This window comes from Branchiostoma lanceolatum, chromosome 6 (genome assembly GCF_035083965.1).
Source record: "Branchiostoma lanceolatum isolate klBraLanc5 chromosome 6, klBraLanc5.hap2, whole genome shotgun sequence".
NCBI lineage: Eukaryota > Metazoa > Chordata > Leptocardii > Amphioxiformes > Branchiostomatidae > Branchiostoma > Branchiostoma lanceolatum.
Window position 1 is genome coordinate 7,301,077 of NC_089727.1, and position 19,967 is coordinate 7,321,043.

A 19,967-nucleotide genomic window follows, 5' to 3' on the forward strand; every position below is an offset into this window, starting at 1 on the left:
ACCCCCACCCCCATCGTGCCTAACTCTATAAGCATCTTTCTTTGTGTATGACTATACAGTAGCAGCAGACAGTTAACAACATTTAGCAGACTACACACATCTTATCACAATCTTGTTTACTCAAGTCTGCTGCATAATCACATTTGGTGTTGCCAAGTTGAAAGATGTCATTGTTACATGAAGATTGATACAAAAGACAATGTTGTAATGTCATACAAGCAACATATAACGAATGACTTCTGGGAACACTTTGTGAAAGCATGTCTGTTTCTTAAGCTATTTTTTGTTTCAGCTTATGTTTGGCAACTTCATCTGTCAACAATATCTGACGACAATATTTCAAGATTTACATATATCTACCCTTATGAAAATAGACAGTACAGACACAATGGTATACATTTATGTGTATCTATTGCCACAGCCCACTTCTTTTGCATGGATAATCACAAGGTAGCAGGTGGCACTGTGAGGAGCCCAGTGTGGCGAAGAGCATCGATTCCTCCATGGAGAGTCACCACCTTCGGATAGTTCAGTTTCACCAGCTGGTTTGCAAACTTGGATAAGATCAAACAAACTCTTCGTTATTATACAATCACAACTCTGTTATTTTAACTCCAGTCCATTGGCCCTATCAACTAACCATCTCCAAGCAGGATCATGGAAGATAGGGCCAACAGATTGGAGATGGAGTAGGGATGGGTACCAGGCTACTATTCTGTCCAAACTAGACACATCTTGTTCATTTTGTACTATAAATCAATATATATTAAATGAATTTTTGAGACGAAATTCACACTTCAGATTTTGTCTCTGAGTATGCTGAAACCTTGCCCAAGGCTACCCCTCTAGCATCTTAAAATGTTAAGACATATAAATACAATGAAGTTGAAGAGATTCATCATTCATCAGAATATTCATCAATCAGTGACTTGAAAAGGTAACGAGATACGTGTACGCACCTCCAAATTTCCGATGTCTACTGTACATCTTGATCACAGAGTGACCTAGTCTCGCGGGAACACGAGACTAGGACGAGACTTATAAAGATCGTCCTGCCTCACCCGCCTCCTTGCGGCAGGCAGGAAGATTTTCACAAGTCTCGTCCTAGTCTCGTGTTTTCGCGAAACTAGGTCACTCCGTGATCAAGATGTACAGTAGACATCGGAAATTTAGAGGTGCGTATCTTGTTACCTTTTTAAGTCACTGATTGTTGAATATTCTTGTAACCATATAAATGCAAACATTTGACCAACAGAAAGGTTACTGAGTGATAAACTATAGATTATACAGACAAGGTCCCTGTAGTCTCATGCCGACACTTTTGTATTGGCTGAACTGCTATTTTTGATACTGCCAAGTTTGGTCTATTGATAAAATGTATGACACCCTAAAATATACTTTAAAAAACTTACATTGTAGGTATTTCTGCCACCTTTTGGTCCCACGACCACCACCACCCTGCCCTTGTGCTGCTGTAGGGAGGAGACCGCAGGGCAGGGTACCAGGTCCCCTTCAGGGGAGAAGGCAGTGTTGAAGGGGATGTTGATACTACTGGGGATGTGGCCCCGAGAGAAGCTGAGGTCAGTATTAAGGACAATACATAGACAAATTGTAGGTTACATTCTGTACCATTTTTACTCTCTATAGTAAAGCATTTGTACTATTAACGCAGTCAAGAGCAGTTCCTTCAGCTAAATACTTATGTTTCTCATTAAAAAAACTTTTGCAACATGTCTAAATGTGAAAACTTCTTCAGTGAATGGGCCAATTTTAAAATCAAAGACTATGTCTTTTAAAAGTTTTGAAATCAATATATAATACCTTCTTAATGGTTTGAATAAAAAGTCTGCTGTTCCAGTTAATGGCATGAATGCAATTCTATTTAATAGAACAAATGAGAATTCTGCTGTTGGGATCTCAATGCGATAATACTCCTCAGTCTACATATCTTTCAGAAGGATACTCTTCTCCTGCCCTCACATCCACAATGAGGATTTTTGGCCGGCTGGTTTTGGACTTCTTGGTTGGAGACTTGCTAGGAGATGGTCCCTTCAACTCACACAGCTCAATAAGATCCTCCACTGAGATCCTTGGGCTTACTTCAGACTTGAGTTCCTCCAGTGTTAGTGGCTCTCTTGACTGGGGTAAAACATAGGTTAAAAAAAATTAAAGTCCATCCCGCACCAAAGGTGCATAAGGCGGCGCCCATCTCCGGTTCCACAGCCCTTGGGCCACACAACTTTGTGCAAGTCACTAAAGCAGAGGGCTAGCCCACTGGTGGTGGTGTGTGTTTAACTGCCATACTCTTTTCCAAATGCTGAGTGCTAAGCAGAGAAAGCAGTATGTCTTTGGTATGACTCGGCCGGGGTTCAAACTCACGACCTACCGTATGCAAGGTGAACACTCTACCCTCTCGGCCATTGTACCGGCCACAAAACAGAGGTGGATGTGTAGAAACAAGTAGTATAAGATGATAGATGGGCAGACACATTTCCTCAAATGGCTAACAGGTATCTATCAAAGCTATTAGATTTTAGCCTTTGTGAAAAATAGACATGTAACTACCATTGCTCAGTCAGTGATGATAGATCCACCTGTGAAATTGTTTCAGCCATCTGAGCTATTTCTGCATCATTCTCCAGACTATCAAATGATAAACCGGATAGTGAGTGTGTGAGCGAGCACACAATGTGTATGCTGCAGACTTCTATCCTTATTGCAATATTTGCTCCCGGTTAAAATTGGGGTATAATGTATAGACCGAGCTATTTTTACATCACACATTGCTATAATCCAAATGAATCTTTAACTTGAAAACAGACATCCTTAGTCTGTATAACGCAAACTCCAGCTGTCCGGGGGTTTCTCTCCCCTCCCCGTGGGTGTATAGCCGTTACAGGCGGCGAGCGGACACGGGGCTTGGTTAAAACCAGGCTAAGACATCCTGACTCCAATGAAAAGGACCCACCAGCTCAGTTCTGGGCTGGTCGTGGTAGTCTGTGGAGTAGTAGGAGGCAGGGAACTTGCGTTGGCCGTTCTTGGGTTTAGGGGGAGGGCGGGCATGTTTCCTGAAGGTAGCACTCTTTGGGGTGCAGCAGAAAATGTTGATGGAGTCTTGAACACACTTCTCAATGTCAGTACCTGTACAAAGAAAATGAATTTCGATTCACTTTTTCAAAAGTGTTTCCTTTTCACACTTTTAAGCTGCATTCTAAGTGTGTATTAAGCAAAATAAGGAAAGTAAATAACATTCAGATGAAAGAAGATAACTTGTCAACATTAAATTGCTTAGGCAAAGAATACAACAATAACATGTACAGTACATGTACATGTCAAAGCATTTGCTTTTCTTGTATAATTTTGACAGTGAAAAAACTGAAATGCAATTTGCGAACTTCATTGGCAAGTCTTTACCACACTGTATTACTAGTTCCTCTAGTTATAGTTAAACCAATAGACAGCAGTAAACTAAATATGGCATCTTTGCAGAATATGATTGACTTACCAGGCATATCTGAGAAGAGTAAAATGCACTCGTTGAAGCCATAGGACAGCAGAGCATCCCTGAGTTGCCTCAAGATGGCCACCCCTATACACAGGGGTAAGGAGGAGTTCCCCAGCAGGAGGGTGTCCCACAGATGGAAGATCTTGTGCAGTGGGAACACGTCTGATGATTGGAACAGCAACAATACACATGAAATATCAGTAACCTACGAAGCTTCAACACAAATGCATGGGTTTCAAAGCAGAGACTGAAAGATTAGTCCTCAAAAGTTGTCGTAACAAACACCCATACTTGTACAGACAGACAAAATGTGCAGTACATGTACTTCTGAATAAAGATAATGATAGGTTCCGCAATGTAATGCTCTTTGATAATGAATCTTTCAAAAGTTGTACCAAAAATGTCATTATGAAATACAAAATAAGTACTTACGAGCAAACATAGTCAGGAACCAGGGGATGGCATACAGCTGTGGAGGTTAAAACAACTTTTCATTTGATGTTTAAAAGTGTTTGACAATGTGTAAAAACGCATCTAAATCATGTGCATGCTTCTTAACACCCTCTACACCCCCCCCCCCACACACACACAATACATTGCTCTTACAAGCCATTGTTTATGACAGAAATAGGCTGTCCTTTACAGTCAGACCTTTTGTACAACATTTTTTTTTTACCATAAATCCATACACTATTCAAGAACTATGGCAGAAAACCAAATTACCTCAGGAATAAACCCAATGCTCTCCATATGGTTGGCCAGCTCTGGGTCGTGGAATGCTATAAGGTGACTGAACACTGCAAGGTACTCTGAAATTAAGTCAAAACCAAACTTTCAATTTTCTACTTACACAATAGAATCTGGATCGTGCCCTATTTTCATGCTGTAAATTTGTGATGCTTGAAATGGTGATCAGAGACCATCCATATTTTTCCCTAGGCCTGTCCTTTGTATTTCCAAGTGACCCTCCCCACAAATACAAACAATATCTACTGACTAGAGGTTATTGTACCTTGTATGACAGCGGAGTTGTCCTTGAGGAAGAAGTGGTGCAGGTACTTTGGGATGAAGGCAGACAGGCTGGCAAAGGCCAGAGCTGCAGGGCAGGGAGTACATGACATGTGTCAATCATCATTACATGTGTAAAGTGATCAGTCACTTACTGGATATTTGCTATGTATTCACACAATTTTGAATTGCAGTATGCTCAGGAGTCAGGAATACTTCATACATCAAAAATCTTAAATCATGAATAATGATAATGAGCAACTTTCTCACCTTCGTCATTGAAGTTCAGATAGAGGAAAGGGGCACAGAGGGAGTCAAGACCTGCAAAGAAATAAATGATACTTAATTACAGACTCCATTCATCAAGGCAATTTCATACCTACCCTAATTAGATGTCTTTCACAATCCTTAGATGTTATATCCAGTCTAAGAAGTATATGGCAGCATCCATGCATGGTGATGAACTGTGTGCTGCTATCCCAAAATGCTGCCCAACCCAACATACAACATGGTAATTTCCATGGTGCTGAAATACCATCCCACATTGCTGCCCACCCCTAAAACTGTGCATGGTACATCCCATGGTGTTGAAATGCTTTCCTACAATGCTCCCCACTCTTACATAAAGAATGGTAATTTTGATAATGCTGAAATGTTATCTCACAATGCAGCCAACCCCTAAATAAGTGCATGGAAGTTTCCATGGTGCTGAAAAGCCATCACACAATGCTACCCACCTCTATACAAGCACATGGTAGTTTCCACAGGGCTGAAATGCTTTACCAAAATGCTGCCAATCACTACACAAGTAAATTTGATTTTTATGGTACTGAAGTGCTATCCCAGAGCCTTATGATTATTTATTTATCTATTTATTTATTTATTTATCTATTTATTTACTTATTCTTTGCATCAGGCCCAGGGCCCGTATCAAAGCCAACAAAGACAGTATACAGACATTTACATATAAAACAAACAATGCATATCAAGTAGTGTGAAAGCCTGTAGGTGTTCACTACCCGCACATAATGTATCCTCCCTCTACAGACAGATTCAATGTGTAGTAAATACAAGTTTCCTGTACTGAGAAAATGCCTTTGCTCTTTTTGATCAGTACAACAAACAGTGGCACATGGTTTGTATCTAAACAGGACTGAACCCTTGCTATTAGCATGCCAATTGGCAACACTTGGCCAAGATTTGAATTCTCATATCTCTTTACTAAAGCGACACTGCCATCATGGGTTCACTATTCAAACACTACCAGTAAGAACAGAACAAGACTTACCTTGCCAGTACACCAGATGAGGGTTAGAGACGACCCAGGCCTTCAGGATTCTCTTGAACTTGGCGTGAGCAGCAGGGGACGACAGAAGCTCGTCGTACTGATGGCACCTGGGAATATCCACTTCTATCTATGGGGCAGAAGTACATCTTACATTGGCATCTTTGACACTTTTTCTATTATCGGTAACCAACGGTGACAAACTAATTTCACCAATAAGCACTACCAATCTTGAAATCTTTAAATTTTGCAGTGGTTTTACTTTTTCATGATTTTTTAAGTGACCTCTCCACAATCAGTTCAAAAAGACTATACAGTTACTGTACCTGAATACATACATGGGATTGAGCAGTTCATATGAGAAACACTGATTTGTCAAATCAAAAAGTGTATTGGCATAAGATATAATATCATTGCCATTTGTCAGTCTGTGCCTTGACTTTTTTAAGTGAAGGAAACATTTTGTGTTGTAATGTTAATAAGAGCACCGTGTGCCTTCCACGCAACACAAAAGGTATAACAAAGTTTTAAAGTACAGTGAGATCTACCTGGCGATCAATAAGCTGTGGCGTTTCCTTGTCTATGGCATCATAGCAACCCTGTACATCACCCTGTATAGACATACCATGGAAGCATAATGTTGTGATACAAACATATTATTTCTGCTTTTGAAATTTTCCAATGAGGCAGAGTATAATGCTAACTCTCGTATAATGCTAATTCTATCGAGTACCCTAAGACCACATTCAAGAAAACAGTGAATTTAAAAAGATCTACTTTGCAGCATAAGTGATCCAGGTGTTCAAGATATGTAAGAAGTAACAAACAAGTTACTGTAAATGCAGAAATGTTTGCATTGATTTTATGTTCGCGGTTTTCGCGGCTACCATTTCTCCGCAAACTTTACGCCACCGCAAACATTGTATCAAATACTGTAGTAGTATGTGACTATAGCACTGCCGCGAACATAAACCAAAACACTCCATTTTCGCCTTAGCGTGAAATAAAAACCACGCAAACTTAAATTCATTTACAGTATGTCAAGCGAAACTTGAGATTGAGGCATTGAAGAATAAAACATGACTTGTATTAACATATATGTTACCTCCACTCCCAGCAGTGCTGCCCATATGTGAGCTCTGTTCAAGGGGGGAATGTCCACTCTGGCCTCCTTCCATATGTGTTCTCTCTTGTAGGGATAGGCCTGAAAATGTTGTTGAGACTTCCTTGTGAGAATGATTTAAGCAGACAGTACAAAATCTATCTTGAAGTTGTCATATTACAATGTACTTCCAGGTAATAGACAAATACATGTATGGCTACAAGTCAGTAACAAGACTTCTATGTACCTACCAATTACCTCCAAAATAAAAACAACTGCATACATGATTACTGTGACACATAATTGCTATATCTGAGAGTGTATATGGTGAAATAAGGCACTTCTCGTTGCTTTAAACCTATAATGGTAAACATGAACACATTGAATGAACACAGTGAAAATAGGTTAGTAATGCCCACTCACTTTCAGTAACCGCTCATACAGCACAACTCTGTGAAACTAAGGACAGAGAAATAAAACATTCAAACATTAAAACTGCTGGAAACATAAAGACTGCAACATGAAGCAGACAGTTCACCAGCATCAACACTTGAGTAATCAATTGTCTAAAACTGTTACCTTTACTCATTGACAAGTACAGAGGAGAGCTTTGTGCATTTTCATAGTTTCCCTTGTTCATTTTCTCTAAAGTTTGTCAATTCATGTACTTCACCTTTGTTGCTTGATAAAAATGCAACAATCTAATCTGAAGAAATTAAACTGGATGTTGAGCCCTCTTGATTTGTTAGTTGTAAAACAAACAGATACAAGAAAAAAACTTCCTATTCAGTAGATATCTTTTCTACTGGCTTCAATTTTGCTTCGCCATTGTGGATGGTGTCATTGTGGTTACCTGGTACTCGATGTCCTTCTCCCTGATCACAAGTGGCAGACTCTGTGTCTCTGATAGGTCATTCCCACTGGGGGATATAGGGGAGGCAGTTCTTCTGAAAGGAAGACATAGAAGCAAAAACTTCAACAATGCGCATTGGTACAGTAATACATTTATGCCTTTGAACCTATAAACAGACCTGAAAGTTAAGTTATTCACACTAAAGAGCTATCAAACAACATCTTGCCTTGTGAGAGTTTCCTTATCAACATTTGTGAAGGGCTTCTGCAAAATATATCACAATAAGCCTGGTCTGAATGTTTTGGGGGATTTAATTTTGTAGTTGAAACAATTCTGCCATGGTCTACAAAACCCATATTTACAGGGTCATGATTTCGAAGCAAGAGGTGCAAACATTTCAAAATTTCCGTAAAAAAAAACACACATTTCTACAGTACTTACTCGTCTTCGAGCAGTGGAAAGAAAGCAGTATCATCAATGTTTTCCAGCCTCTGAAAAAGAATACAAAAGTTATGTATCATCCACATCTCTCTGCAACTCGGAAAAAGAAACAATCCTTCAATTTCTTGATCAAATGTATGTGGTTTTGTCACAATGAAAAATTTATTCCAGTCTATGTTGAGATGAATAAAGCATGACGTTTTTCTAAAGCAAACTTTGATAACCCATAGGGAGAGTATGAAGTTGACACCTGTCTGAGTTCCTCTGAAGACAGTAGGATGGTTGTGTCATCCAACAGGTGTTTCCTCTCCTTTTCATGGCCAAATGTTTCTCCTTCCTCTCCTGCTACAACACTGCAGGGGAGTTAATGATTACATTTCATTAACACTAATCTATTTCAAAACAACAACATGGCTCTTTCATTTCTCTGTATTGAAAGTATTGTACATGTCTTTAATCAGGTTTATTCTGAGGTGTACATCTAATATATTGGCATGAAGCAGGAGAAAAATGTTTCTTGAAAAATAAAAATAGGTCTCCTACGTGGGCAGCATGAAGACAGCAGGTTTAGGCTTGATGATGCCCTTCCTCTTGAGCTCCCCTTCAAGATCGCCCCCTGCCAGAGTCCAGAGGTAGTACACCTCATCAAATCTGCGACCAGCAAGCAGGTCATCATCTGAAGAGTCGATGATGATGATGAACAGTTACTGTACGTGTTTAGGTACACTGTAATTTCTTTACACAAAAAAAGGCTCATTTCTGAGTCTAGTTTATATCTATAATCTATTGTTTCAATTTCATGTTCCAGACAGGAGGCATTGTCACATTTCAAATCATACTTTTTCCTTTATACAGTATATATTTTTCAGATGAGCCTGCAATTGTAAAACCATAAAATGTACATCTTCTGTTTGTCTCTCCTTGAAATAAGCTATGTTGAAATCATACTGTAGTCTAGAAAACATTTCAGTGCCTACATGTACATATATTAAATAGCAAATTTGCTAGCATTTAGATATTACTTTCATTTGACATCTTCTGTTTCCTAAAAGTTACATATTTTACCTATCTCTATCCTTCCGTCAAACTCAGGCAGTTCCAGGTCTTTACACCTGAGTTCTACAGAGAAGAGTTTGATGTCGTTCTTGTATGGTGGTTCTGCCTTGGACAACTCTGCGAAGGCCTCATGCTGCAGGAGGGAGCTGGGGCTGGGTCTGGAAAACACAGATGGTCATTACGCCAAAAATAGTTACTCAAGCAACTGGATAAAATTTTGAAACGGTCAGACGTTTTTTTTAGACAGCATCCGCTATCTTTCGTCAGTGACTAAAGAAGGATCTGGTAGAACTAGGTTTTATACCAAAACTCTGAAAACCTAGTTCTACCAGATCCTCAATTCTTTAGTCACTGACGAAAGATAGCGGATGCTGTCTGAAACGTCTGACTGTTTCGAAATTTTATCCAGTTGCTTGAGTAACTATTTTTGGCGTATCTTATTACCTGGATGTCTAACCTTCATCAACAGATGGTCATTGTTCATTGATGGGAGAGAAGGTATGAGCATGTAAGGTCCCGAAGAATTTGGCCAGACAAACTGGGTCACCCCTACTCCTCTTCATTTGATAAGTGTGTTGGGTTCTTTAATGTGCAGGGGTTTGTCCTGAAGCTTCCCCATACCCATGGTCAAAGGCTTTATGTCCGATCTGAAGGATGATCCGATCACTGAACTGCAGCTCTTAACACAATCATTGGTAATCCATGTTGTGACTTCGAGACATTATGAGATTATTGAGGCTGATTGAATTGTGACAGCTGACATTCAAAGAATAAATTCAACTCTACATCATACCTTTTTGAAGGAGAAACAGTCAGACAGAGCTGCAGAAGTGCTATCAGATCCTCAGGTAGATTCTACAGAAAAGAGAGGCTTGTCATTATGGGATGATGGAAAAAAGGCACACCACACATTGTATTGCAAATGAAAACAATTCTCGGTACACAAAATGCTATGAAAGTCAGAAAATGTCTAAAATGATTGGAAAATCCAAAAATATCTGTTGTTAAAAAGAAGTAACTGTAGCTTTTTCAATGATGTCTACAAAATCACTAAAATGGATGGAACAAGAAATCAACCAAATGAAATGAAAGTAAAGGTACCGAGTTCAACTGCTTACACGCCAAGTTCATACCTTAATTTTGTCCGCTGCCTGATGATCTTGAATGATACTATCAAGCGGCTGAAATGCCTCGTCTGAAGAGAAAAGATGAGACAGTCTTGAGCCAAATTTGAAGACAGAAATGCATTCCTACTCCTAGCTTGATATGTGTGAGATGTAGATCATGCACATTGAAAACAAAGTTTATATACATCTAACAATATGCATTTTGATTCATGATATTTCTCTAACCTGACTTTGTGTAGGCTAACATCTTTTTGAAGACATCAGCAAGAGTGCAATTGGCCCACAGTTGCTCCCCCTGTTTGTAAAAAAGAGAGAAAAGCAGTGTCATACCGATATAAGTACTAAAACTTTGCTTAATGTGGAGGTAGACAAATCTTGTATCATTAATGTAGCTTTATTGTTTTCCCTTCATAACAACAGGGTACAAATAAGACTGGATGCAGGTAAAGTTGAAGATGTAGAGGTATTTCTAATGTCTAACTGCAACTAACCTGCCCATAATAAAATCAACTGCAACACTAGAGTCATGCAAAGCCAGTAGCTGCACAGAACTGCCTTGAAGTCTTGACAGAGGTATCCTCTTGCACAACTTTATGCATTAGAACTTAACCAGTGTCTGCTTAACTTGAAGCTTTTTTGCTTCGTCTTGGATAAGTAAACTGAAATGTTCACAGGAAGTACTGCTTTTCATATTCACTGCTTTTCATATTAACTGATCTCCACAGCTTAAATCAATCAACTGAAATCTCGTCTGACCCAATAGCAGACAAGTACAGCACACTTCAAATACCAATGAAAACAGATCTAACATACAGGCTTACGTACAATGCAGAGCTCCAATAGGATCATCCCTAAGGCCCACACATCCACTTTAGGACCAGATAAGGGCATGTCCATTTCTGTGTCATCATAGACATCAGTGTCCACAGGAGGGCCTGGACACAACACTTCAGGAGCCATGTACTGTGGATGTCTGGGGTAAAATACATGTTGGTTACTAGTATATATCTAACACTTAAAAGTTAGAATAACAGCTAACATTGTATGTGGGTGGGTAGGGAAACAAAATAGTGACCTTCCATTTAGTGACATCATTAAAATTACGATATAATGAATAGAGGAATCAGTAAAAATAAATCTAGCCATATGTGACGACAGTCACATCTTGGGTATACACAAAAAGTGTAGCTGTCTTAACCCTCTAGCCATCAAATGTAATAAATTATTTTCTGAAAAAGCATCAATGGAAGGCTTATCAGTACCGAGGACTTACCCAATAGGAAATGCCACATCTGTCCCTCCTCCTGTCATATGGTACAGTCCAAACTTAGACAGTTTGGCTTTGCCCTATGCAAAGACAAAGTAATAAGGCCTAGTTCTTATGCCTAACAAATTACCAATATCTCTCAACTCTCAAAAGTACATCCAGGAAGTACAGTAAAGCAAGAATATACAAGACTGGTATCTATCTTATAAGTGTCTTATTACAGTATTAGTATGATGTACATCTAGATCTATACTACCAATATATACATATATGTATATATATGCTTCACGGACACATATTTCGTAGGAAAGCATAGCAGCAGCTTGTCTGCTGTAAGTGTTAGGTTTCTTTGTCTCGTTTGTTTTGTTATAAGAAGCGTTTTCTATGTAAGTAATGTTGGTGAATACAAGTCTTACCTCAGGACAGAGGAGAACATTGTGAGAAGAGAGCGCCCTGTGGACTAGCCCATGCTTATTCATGTATTCCAGTCCTAGCAGCACCTCAAAGGCCAGCTTTTTTATTTTGTTTGGTCTGGAGGGCACATACGATTGAAAAAACAACCCATAGAATTAAACATAACAAGAAAGATCCAACTTAGAATCCACAAATCTTTAATTGTCTTTAAGAAATTTCAACACCATTTGATAAAATGTTTACATCGTTGCAAAGTCTGCAGACACCACAACATCAGAAAGTCATAAAGCAGGAAGAAAAATGACAATTACAAAGAGATAAACACCTGGAGAGTCTTCCTTCTTTAGCAGCTAGTCTGACGTTGTCTTCATAGTGTTCCACCACAACGATGAGTCGTTCTGAAATCAGAAATATTCAACAATGGTCATACAACATCTTGATATTCCTATAATCCATGTTAATTATGGCATACCTTGGATTAAACTCCTGAAAAAGTGATCCAATGTTTTAGCACAGGATGATTTGTTGTCATAACCAAATGTCTATTCTTTATTCTTTATTCGAAATTGCAACAATACAATACACAGTGGAACGCCAGGCAGACAAGCTGATGTTGCGGACCACTCAAAATTACAATTACACTGAATATGACAATAAGACACTTAGGCAATTCATTGCATGATACAATACAAATGTCTTTTCTATTAGAGGAATACATAAACACTGCATTGATCTTAGTTAGCTTTCCATTTGAAAATGGACAGCCAGGCTAACTAACCAACTAACCAGGTTAACTGTCGCCAACCATGAGGTCCAGATGCAACATTATTAACTAGTATATATAGTAGTAACTTTCCCTCCAATAATATTAAGGGGGAGTTTCTGATTGGCTGACGGCTGACTGAGTGCTAACAAAGAGACAAGCATGGATCGCAGGCCAGTGGGCTGTTGCTTGACATGTGTTCAAGTGCCATGGCAGGTATGGCATACTAAGTAAGAGGATGCATAATTATGGAACTGAGCGCACCATTCTTCCCCCTGGCAAAGTGGATGTACTGACAGAGACGAGGGTGAGTGATGGTCTTCAGCTTCTGAGCCCGGCCCAGGATCTTGATGGAGTTCGGAGTGAGGGGCAGACCGTTACTGCCACACTTGTCGTGGGGGTGGGCCGAGGCAAAGAACGTTGACACCCCCAGCTGTCCTTTCCCGAGAGGAAGCATGATGTACGACTTTGTCAGACAATGTTTACCTCACTGGGGAAAAGATAGAAACGTCATGAACATATGAATCATGATCAATGGCATCTACCTAAACTGTATGTCACAAAGCAAACAAAATAAAAACTGCGTATCATACAGAATAAATCAAGCAACTGGATAAATTCTCCAAAGTGAAAGATGTTTCAGATGTCCTCCATCAGTGAATTTATCCACTGGCACCTAACGTTAGCACAGATGTCCGTTACCCAACCTTAATCGACGGAACAAATATGATCTGATGTATTGTCAAAAGGCAAGCTCAATATATATTTTGCAGCCATCTTAAATCCCCATATTGCAAGAGGTAAGTTGATCTTTGCTGGCCCTTACTTTATGTTAACATACTTAAAGGAGGAGGGACAGAAATTTCACAAATTATAAAAACTTCCGGGATGACAACGCCCCCCTCCCCATTCATTTTAAAACGCCCCTAAATGCACGCGAGGGCATGGTGAGATGTAGTAACGTCCACGTAAAACAAGTCAGAAATTTTGCATGCTTCAACAATGCGGCCAATCTGAATGATGTTCGAGTCAAAATGCTAATAAAATGACGAAAACTGACCTGACCAGCTACAAAATTTGACAGAAAGTCGCCATCTTTACCCTATGGACTATGCCACTAAGATATGGGAAACATAAATCTATAGAAAAGTGATGTTAACATTACAAAATCATCAAGCAAAATAATGAATTTACAATCGAATATTTTTCAAAAGACAATGCATAAGTGCATCCCAAATTCGAAAACCCATGAATGAAGAGTTTTGAAAAGTTATGAACTAATAGCAAACACCCCTGATGACATAGATGGTTTCCTCCTATATCAGCGCATGACCTTTAGCCGCATGAGCTTCCCCCTGATTGCAAGGTAAGCTGAATTTGTTCTCTCTCTCTCATGATTGCAGCCTTTTTCGTCAGATTTTTAGCGTTTTTAATCCCAATGGTAAGTTAACCTCACAGAGAAAAGGTAGAAGTGATTAAACTGCCTGACCAACTGTATTCATTTATTAATTTCATCGAAGGATGGTGATGATTTTCGGAACAGTACACGTGTTTCTGTCATACATTCACACATTTGTATGGTAGCTGTAGTATTTCTGATTCTGATTGACAGATAAGATAAGGACTTGAACTTATTTCAACAGTTTTACCAGCTATGCTCTATCACAAATATTGCTTCATATGTTTAGCATATGTCCAACCACAATTCATTAATATTCGTATCCCATAAAGCAGGGTGATGCAATATGATGCACATGTATGAAATTCGACATAATTAATACTGACCGATGGAGGCCATATACTGTATGAAATTCGACATAATTATAAGTTGAAGAGAGCTACTATATATGTATTGTATCCATGTATTCAAACTCCTTGGTATTCCTTCCACTTTAGACAGGTAGAAGCCACCAAGTGTGCTACGTATATTTCTTGCTTGTTTGTGAAGACTCTTTATTAGTCTTTAAGTTAAACTAAAGGCTACCTTAAACCAATGTCCAAGATTATATAATTTGTATAACTGGGAAGAAGAATTCTATCCCTTGCCTGATAAATGAATTACAGGTAATTCAAGTGAATTCTCTTGAACGCGATGCACTGGTTATATGTCTTTCTCTTACAAGGTATAGTCCCTGAACCGGCCTATTTTTATGATATGCTGTTGATGTATTTATGTTTATGTTCACTGCAGCTGTAGACTGTTTGTGAGATCTGTACTGAGGATGACGTCTCCCGAGGTGGTCCAACGTCTGGAGCAGAGAGCCAGGCAGGCTGATGAAGCCATCAACATCCTGAAGACCCAGATACAGATGCTGAAGCAGCATGCCGGTACAGTTCTGCTGCAGCATCATAGAAGCTGCTAGGGGGCCCATATGGGATAGCCTGGTGTTACCATAGTTGTTGGTGTTAGTTACTGTTACTCTCATATTTGGATGTACATGTACTTTAAATAAATGAACTTGCAACTGTTACAGTGACTGCAGAGGAGCAGCGCTTAAAGAAGGAGAATGACCAGCTGCGTTTACAGGTCGATGACCTCAAGGCCAAGCTCACTCTGGCTGAGATCCAAAATGGAGGTACGACTATGATCTGTATATAATTCTTTAAACCCACCTCCATAATCGATATGAAACAAAAATGTGGGCATAAGATTTTACAACCATGGTCAGAGGCAAGAATAATGTGTGAGGACTTAGTTTTTTTTCTTCTAAAGAGTGGAAGAGACGCACCATGCCCTTATGCTCCATGCACCTCTTACCCAGGGGAGCAAATTCTTTGATTGGTAATTAATGCTTCTAGGTCACATGTGTGACCTGTTTGACATTTACGTTCCTCCTCAAGAAGCCTATTAGTAAGAATATCCCCTTTAACTTGAAATTCTCTAAAACTCCACACCATGGTACTGTAAGGGGGTAAAATCCACACAATCCTATTGCTCCACTCCCTTGCACCCCTATGCAATTTCTTTCCAGAAAAGCCCCTGGAATATGTACATAGAAAGTCATGTTCCCTTCACAAATAATTTCAAATGAATTGAATGTACATACTTAGTTGTTGTTGATTTATTTATATTTATTGTCAAAAGTCACAGCACACTACACTGACTCTCGAGGCAGCATGGCTGATGTTTGAGAGTCAACGGTTAGGGACAGACAAATACATAAACAATTGCAATTTACACATATTAACTACTTATACAATGCTACTCTCAATCATTAAGTTAATGAAATTTTGCTGCCCATTACACAGTGCAACAGGTGTACCTACCTGTAAGGACAGCTGCCACAGAGGCACCTGCTGCACAGACAGCTGATCCAGCACCAAAGCCTGCGGAGGCAAAGCCTGGACAGAAACAGGCGCAGAAAGGAGGGAAAGGTGACAAGGCTGCAGGAAAAAGTGAAAAGAAGGGGGAGAAGAAAGGTGGTGGGTAAACATTTTATTTTTGCAACTGCTTACATGTCCATTTAATGTAGACAATGTTGCTCCATTGCAAAAGTCTGTGCTTGTAAGGGCCCTGTCTCAATTTTTTGTATGACCGGTTTATGACAGTGAATTGAAGACACTCTTATGAGGACAGCCATCAATGCTTTGCACAAAATTCAACTGTCTTGTAAGTTGAAGTGTAGGGAAGGGATGATGGTAGGTCTTCCTACTGTTCTGGATATTGCTGCTTGGATGACGATGGTTAATGAGGTGGCAGAACGACGGATAACAAAACACAACACGGAGCTGAATAAAAGACGTCTCGACATGTTCAATGCTCAAAATCAACTGTCTTTATTCAATCACAGGTGTTCTCAGAACGCGCATGTTCAACGTCGACATTCGGCGAACGTACGAAAGCGCACAGCCGTTAATAGAAACAAACAAACAAACAAATAGTGTTCTATGTTCCAAGGCAACCATTGCGTCACACACATTCTTACAGTAGCAGCAAATGTTGTTGTTGATCTGTGTTGACAGTTGCTTCTGTGTTACTGTGTTAGCTTCACTGATTCAGAAATGATTCGTATACTGTAGTATGACAAAATATTCTACAAAGAAAGTTACTGTGCTTCAGATACTGTATTTTGAAATTGAATTGATTATTCTATACTATAGGGTATGCTATTGTCTAGTAAATACATGTACTTTAAATTACTAATGCTTTGTCCTTGTATGCTTAAGAATTGACAAAATTTACAGAAATGGTACCATAATTAATAGCTACAGGACTGTTAATTCACCTTACTTTGCCATTGCCATAGTTTGTACATTATAGTATTTTGAACATCACAACTGCAATTTCATTCATCTATTTGCATCATTCCTTAGACTATAAGTGAATTCTAATCAATATTACTAGGTGAGAAGAAGAAGGGAGGACCACCCCAGGAGGAGAAGCCTGTTGATGTGTCCAGACTGGACATGAGGATCGGCCGTATCCTGTCTGTGAAGAAGCACCCTGATGCAGACACCCTGTATGTGGAGGAGATAGATGTGGGGGAGGCTGCACCCAGGACTGTGGTCAGTGGGCTGGTCAAGCATGTCTCCATGGAGGAGGTAAGACTTTAATAGGTCATACAAAGCTTTAAACTTCATGACTGATCATGACATCTGCACATGGCTCGTTTTCTCTCTTGTGAAAATTGTCTTGATTACTTGTTTATGTCTTAATGATGATCTATAGAGAATTGAATCCTTTGTAAAGCTAATTAATAATCGGAGATATGAGTCAAAAAGCAGGAATTGTTTTCTGCGTTCTCTTGTTGAATTTGGGTTCCCAAGTAAATCACATGAACATTGATGCAGTTTACTATTCAGGCTACAGGGGGCTCTTTTACTTCACTCTGTAATCATCAGCTACCATTTTGCTTCAAAGGAGTTAGGTCATACCTTTAACTAGTGAAAGACAAACTTTTTTCCGATGAATAATATGTTTCTGAAGTTTGAAGATGATAAAACTGTCTCAGGATGGCTTTGATGTCATTACTGTGACCTGTAGATAGCATTGTTCTTCAGGAAAAGTCATTGATTTTGTACTCGACTGTTCCATTTGATTTTGTATGAGAAAAGGCATGTTATACAATTTGCAACTTATTTCAGATGCAAGATCATATAGTGATCGCCATGTGTAACCTGAAACCTGCCAAGATGCGAGGCATCACGTCCCAGGCCATGGTCATGTGCGCCAGCTCTCCCGAGAAGGTGGAGCTCCTGGATCCTCCAGCAGGCAGCCAGCCCGGTGATCGCATCACGTTTGAAGGATACCCAGGTGAGGTTATTGTGTCTGTTGTTTCTTTTTCCATTAAGTTCCTTACGGCCACACCAATATAATTTCTTGGTTAAGGCCACGCCAATTTAATTTCTTGGTTAACGGATTTTTATTTTCCATAAAATCCCAAGGCCCAGCCTTCTATTTTCATGATTTTTTTTCTAAAATTTTTTTTGTTGGAAAATGAAAATCCGTTAACCAAGAAATTAAATTGGTGTGGCCTGACGGAATAAAATATTATTTAAAAAAAATGCTAGATTGGAAAAACAACACGAAAACAGAATCTCAGAGGAATGTTTTTACTTTGGTGCACACAGTATCAGGGAGTGAACAAGGTCAGGTGCAAGTTTTCACCCCAGCCTTCTGTTTTAAAGATTTTTTTGTGCTAAAATTAGAAATAAAAATCCGTTAACCAAGAAATCAAATTGGTGTGGCCCTAAATATTAGATTCATTGATTGACAGAACTATTTTAAAAACTTCTTTTGTTTTTGCAAAAACATACATGGATGATATCTGTTGATTTGATTTTGAGCCTCCCCAAGAAAAAGAAGTCTTGCTGCTTTCGGCAGAAATCGGTTGATACATAACAGTATAAGCATACAATGTAATTGCTTGGAACCCTTTGTGAAGCTAGCACAAAATATGTGATGAGTCTCAAATGTAAATGTAAGAAATGTTTATGGTCTTCACAGAATAGATTTTGTGACCTTACACTGGATTTAGCTGATTGATGCTACACAAAATGTATTATAGTATGTACAAAATACACAAGAATACATCACCCTGTATGCACATATTGATATGACCAATAAACTTCCATGTTTTTCCAATTTCAGGTGAACCAGACCCAGTCCTACAACCCAAGAAGAAGGTGTGGGAGTCAGTACAACCTGACCTGCAGGTCACCTCCGATAAGGTCGCCACTTACAAGGGGGTACCCTTTACTGTAGCTGGGAAGGGAGTCTGCACCTCAAAAACTATGACCAATGTTGGCATCAAGTAAGAATAAGTTTACATACATTTAATCCACAAAGAAATATGCTGTCTGAAAACACAATTCAAGGACATTACCTCTGCACTATTTTCCTCTGCTTAGAATTGTTTGGGAGCAGACAGTATCGTGGCTGGTAATTCTGGAAAACGTTTGGGTGACTTAGCAGATAGATACAATGTTGCTTGGTCAGTGGTAGAGATACATTTCCTTGATATATGCACTCGGAGCTGCCAGGCAGCCCCCAAATTCAATCAGAACTCACACAGGCAGTCATATTTAAGAATAAGTGTGCCTTGAAACAAAGGGACACCCAATTGCTGAATCAGATTCACATTATGAAAATTGAATCAAGTAATGAAGTAAAAGAGATCACAGAATAAGTGCAATCTTTGCCAGAAATATAGCTCAGAACATAGACTTCTGTGGGCTTTTTCTCCCCAATCAAGTTTTCATGATGTTTTACAATAATTGATCTATCAGGTACATAGTGAGACAAACTCAAATATGTGATAACTCCTGAACGTTATTGTCTATCGTTAATTTAAAAAAAAGAATGATTGAATTTGTTGTTGTTCTGTTATTGTTTGTTTCATGCTTCCCTTTATCAACAATATCTATTTCATATTTGAGTTGACATTGAATAATATACATTTACTGTGGCGTTAGTGACTAGGCTAGCAGACACAAGACCGAGAGGTCACGGGTTCCATTCCTGGCTAGACGATGTGCCCTTGGGAAAGGCACTTTATACGACTTTCCTCACTCCGCCCAGGTGTAAAATGGGTAACCGACTTTGGTTGGGCAGATAAAAGGCGGTGAAAGGAGAGAGATGAGCTGCCTTCCAATATCGTGCCCTAGACACATTGGATTAACAAACCACTGTCCCTATTGCCTCAA

The 19,967-nt window shown here is 39.3% G+C and overlaps 2 protein-coding genes across 6 annotated transcripts; one reads left to right on the forward strand and one right to left on the reverse strand.

Moving 5' to 3' along the window:
* Positions 1-99: 99 nt before the first annotated feature.
* Positions 100-13,945, reverse strand: LOC136436345 (TBC domain-containing protein kinase-like protein). 2 transcript variants are annotated; one of them, XM_066430240.1, is made up of 27 exons: positions 13,882-13,945; positions 13,086-13,311; positions 12,384-12,456; positions 12,061-12,175; positions 11,651-11,724; positions 11,203-11,350; positions 10,603-10,672; positions 10,384-10,445; positions 10,044-10,105; positions 9,260-9,408; positions 8,738-8,870; positions 8,445-8,547; positions 8,195-8,244; positions 7,754-7,847; positions 7,324-7,359; positions 6,904-7,002; positions 6,347-6,409; positions 5,802-5,928; positions 4,784-4,834; positions 4,518-4,601; positions 4,229-4,314; positions 3,938-3,974; positions 3,506-3,667; positions 2,969-3,141; positions 1,964-2,139; positions 1,413-1,575; positions 100-554 (listed from the first exon to the last, which is right to left on the reverse strand). In XM_066430240.1, exons 2-27 carry the CDS (start codon positions 13,276-13,278, stop codon positions 444-446), a joined length of 2,694 nt encoding a protein of 897 aa, XP_066286337.1. In that variant the 5' UTR covers positions 13,279-13,311; positions 13,882-13,945; the 3' UTR covers positions 100-443. The 2 variants fall into 2 exon arrangements, with proteins under 2 accessions (XP_066286337.1, XP_066286338.1); XM_066430241.1 differs by lacking the exon at positions 13,882-13,945 and adding an exon at positions 13,648-13,820.
* Positions 13,946-14,135: 190 nt separating this feature from the next.
* On the forward strand, positions 14,136-19,632 carry LOC136436365 (aminoacyl tRNA synthase complex-interacting multifunctional protein 1-like). Of its 4 annotated transcripts, none has more exons than XM_066430275.1 (7): positions 14,136-14,187; positions 15,013-15,149; positions 15,296-15,397; positions 16,071-16,244; positions 17,167-17,363; positions 17,907-18,075; positions 18,913-19,632. In XM_066430275.1, exons 1-7 carry the CDS (start codon positions 14,150-14,152, stop codon positions 19,077-19,079), a joined length of 984 nt encoding a protein of 327 aa, XP_066286372.1. In that variant the 5' UTR covers positions 14,136-14,149; the 3' UTR covers positions 19,080-19,632. The 4 variants fall into 4 exon arrangements, with proteins under 4 accessions (XP_066286372.1, XP_066286373.1, XP_066286374.1 ...); XM_066430276.1 differs by having other exon boundaries at positions 16,071-16,241; XM_066430277.1 differs by having other exon boundaries at positions 16,071-16,217.
* Positions 19,633-19,967: the final 335 nt, after the last annotated feature.

What these genes read in the sequence shown, in the direction of transcription:
- LOC136436345 (XM_066430240.1), bottom strand. Translation starts at nt 13,278, where the DNA reads ATGCTTCCTCTCGGGAAAGGACAGCTGGGGGTGTCAACGTTCTTTGCC. An exon ending in TGACGGAAGGATAGAGATAG is followed by an intron (nt 8,871 to 9,259) that starts GTAAAATATGTA and finishes TCGACTCTTCAG; the next exon opens with ATGATGACCTGCTTGCTGGT. An exon ending in ACCAGCCCAGAACTGAGCTG is followed by an intron (nt 2,140 to 2,968) that starts GTGGGTCCTTTT and finishes GTTTTACCCCAG; the next exon opens with TCAAGAGAGCCACTAACACT.
- LOC136436365 (XM_066430275.1), top strand. Translation starts at nt 14,150, where the DNA reads ATGACCTTTAGCCGCATGAGCTTCCCCCTGATTGCAAG. An exon ending in GATGCTGAAGCAGCATGCCG is followed by an intron (nt 15,150 to 15,295) that starts GTACAGTTCTGC and finishes CAACTGTTACAG; the next exon opens with TGACTGCAGAGGAGCAGCGC. An exon ending in AGCATGTCTCCATGGAGGAG is followed by an intron (nt 17,364 to 17,906) that starts GTAAGACTTTAA and finishes AACTTATTTCAG; the next exon opens with ATGCAAGATCATATAGTGAT.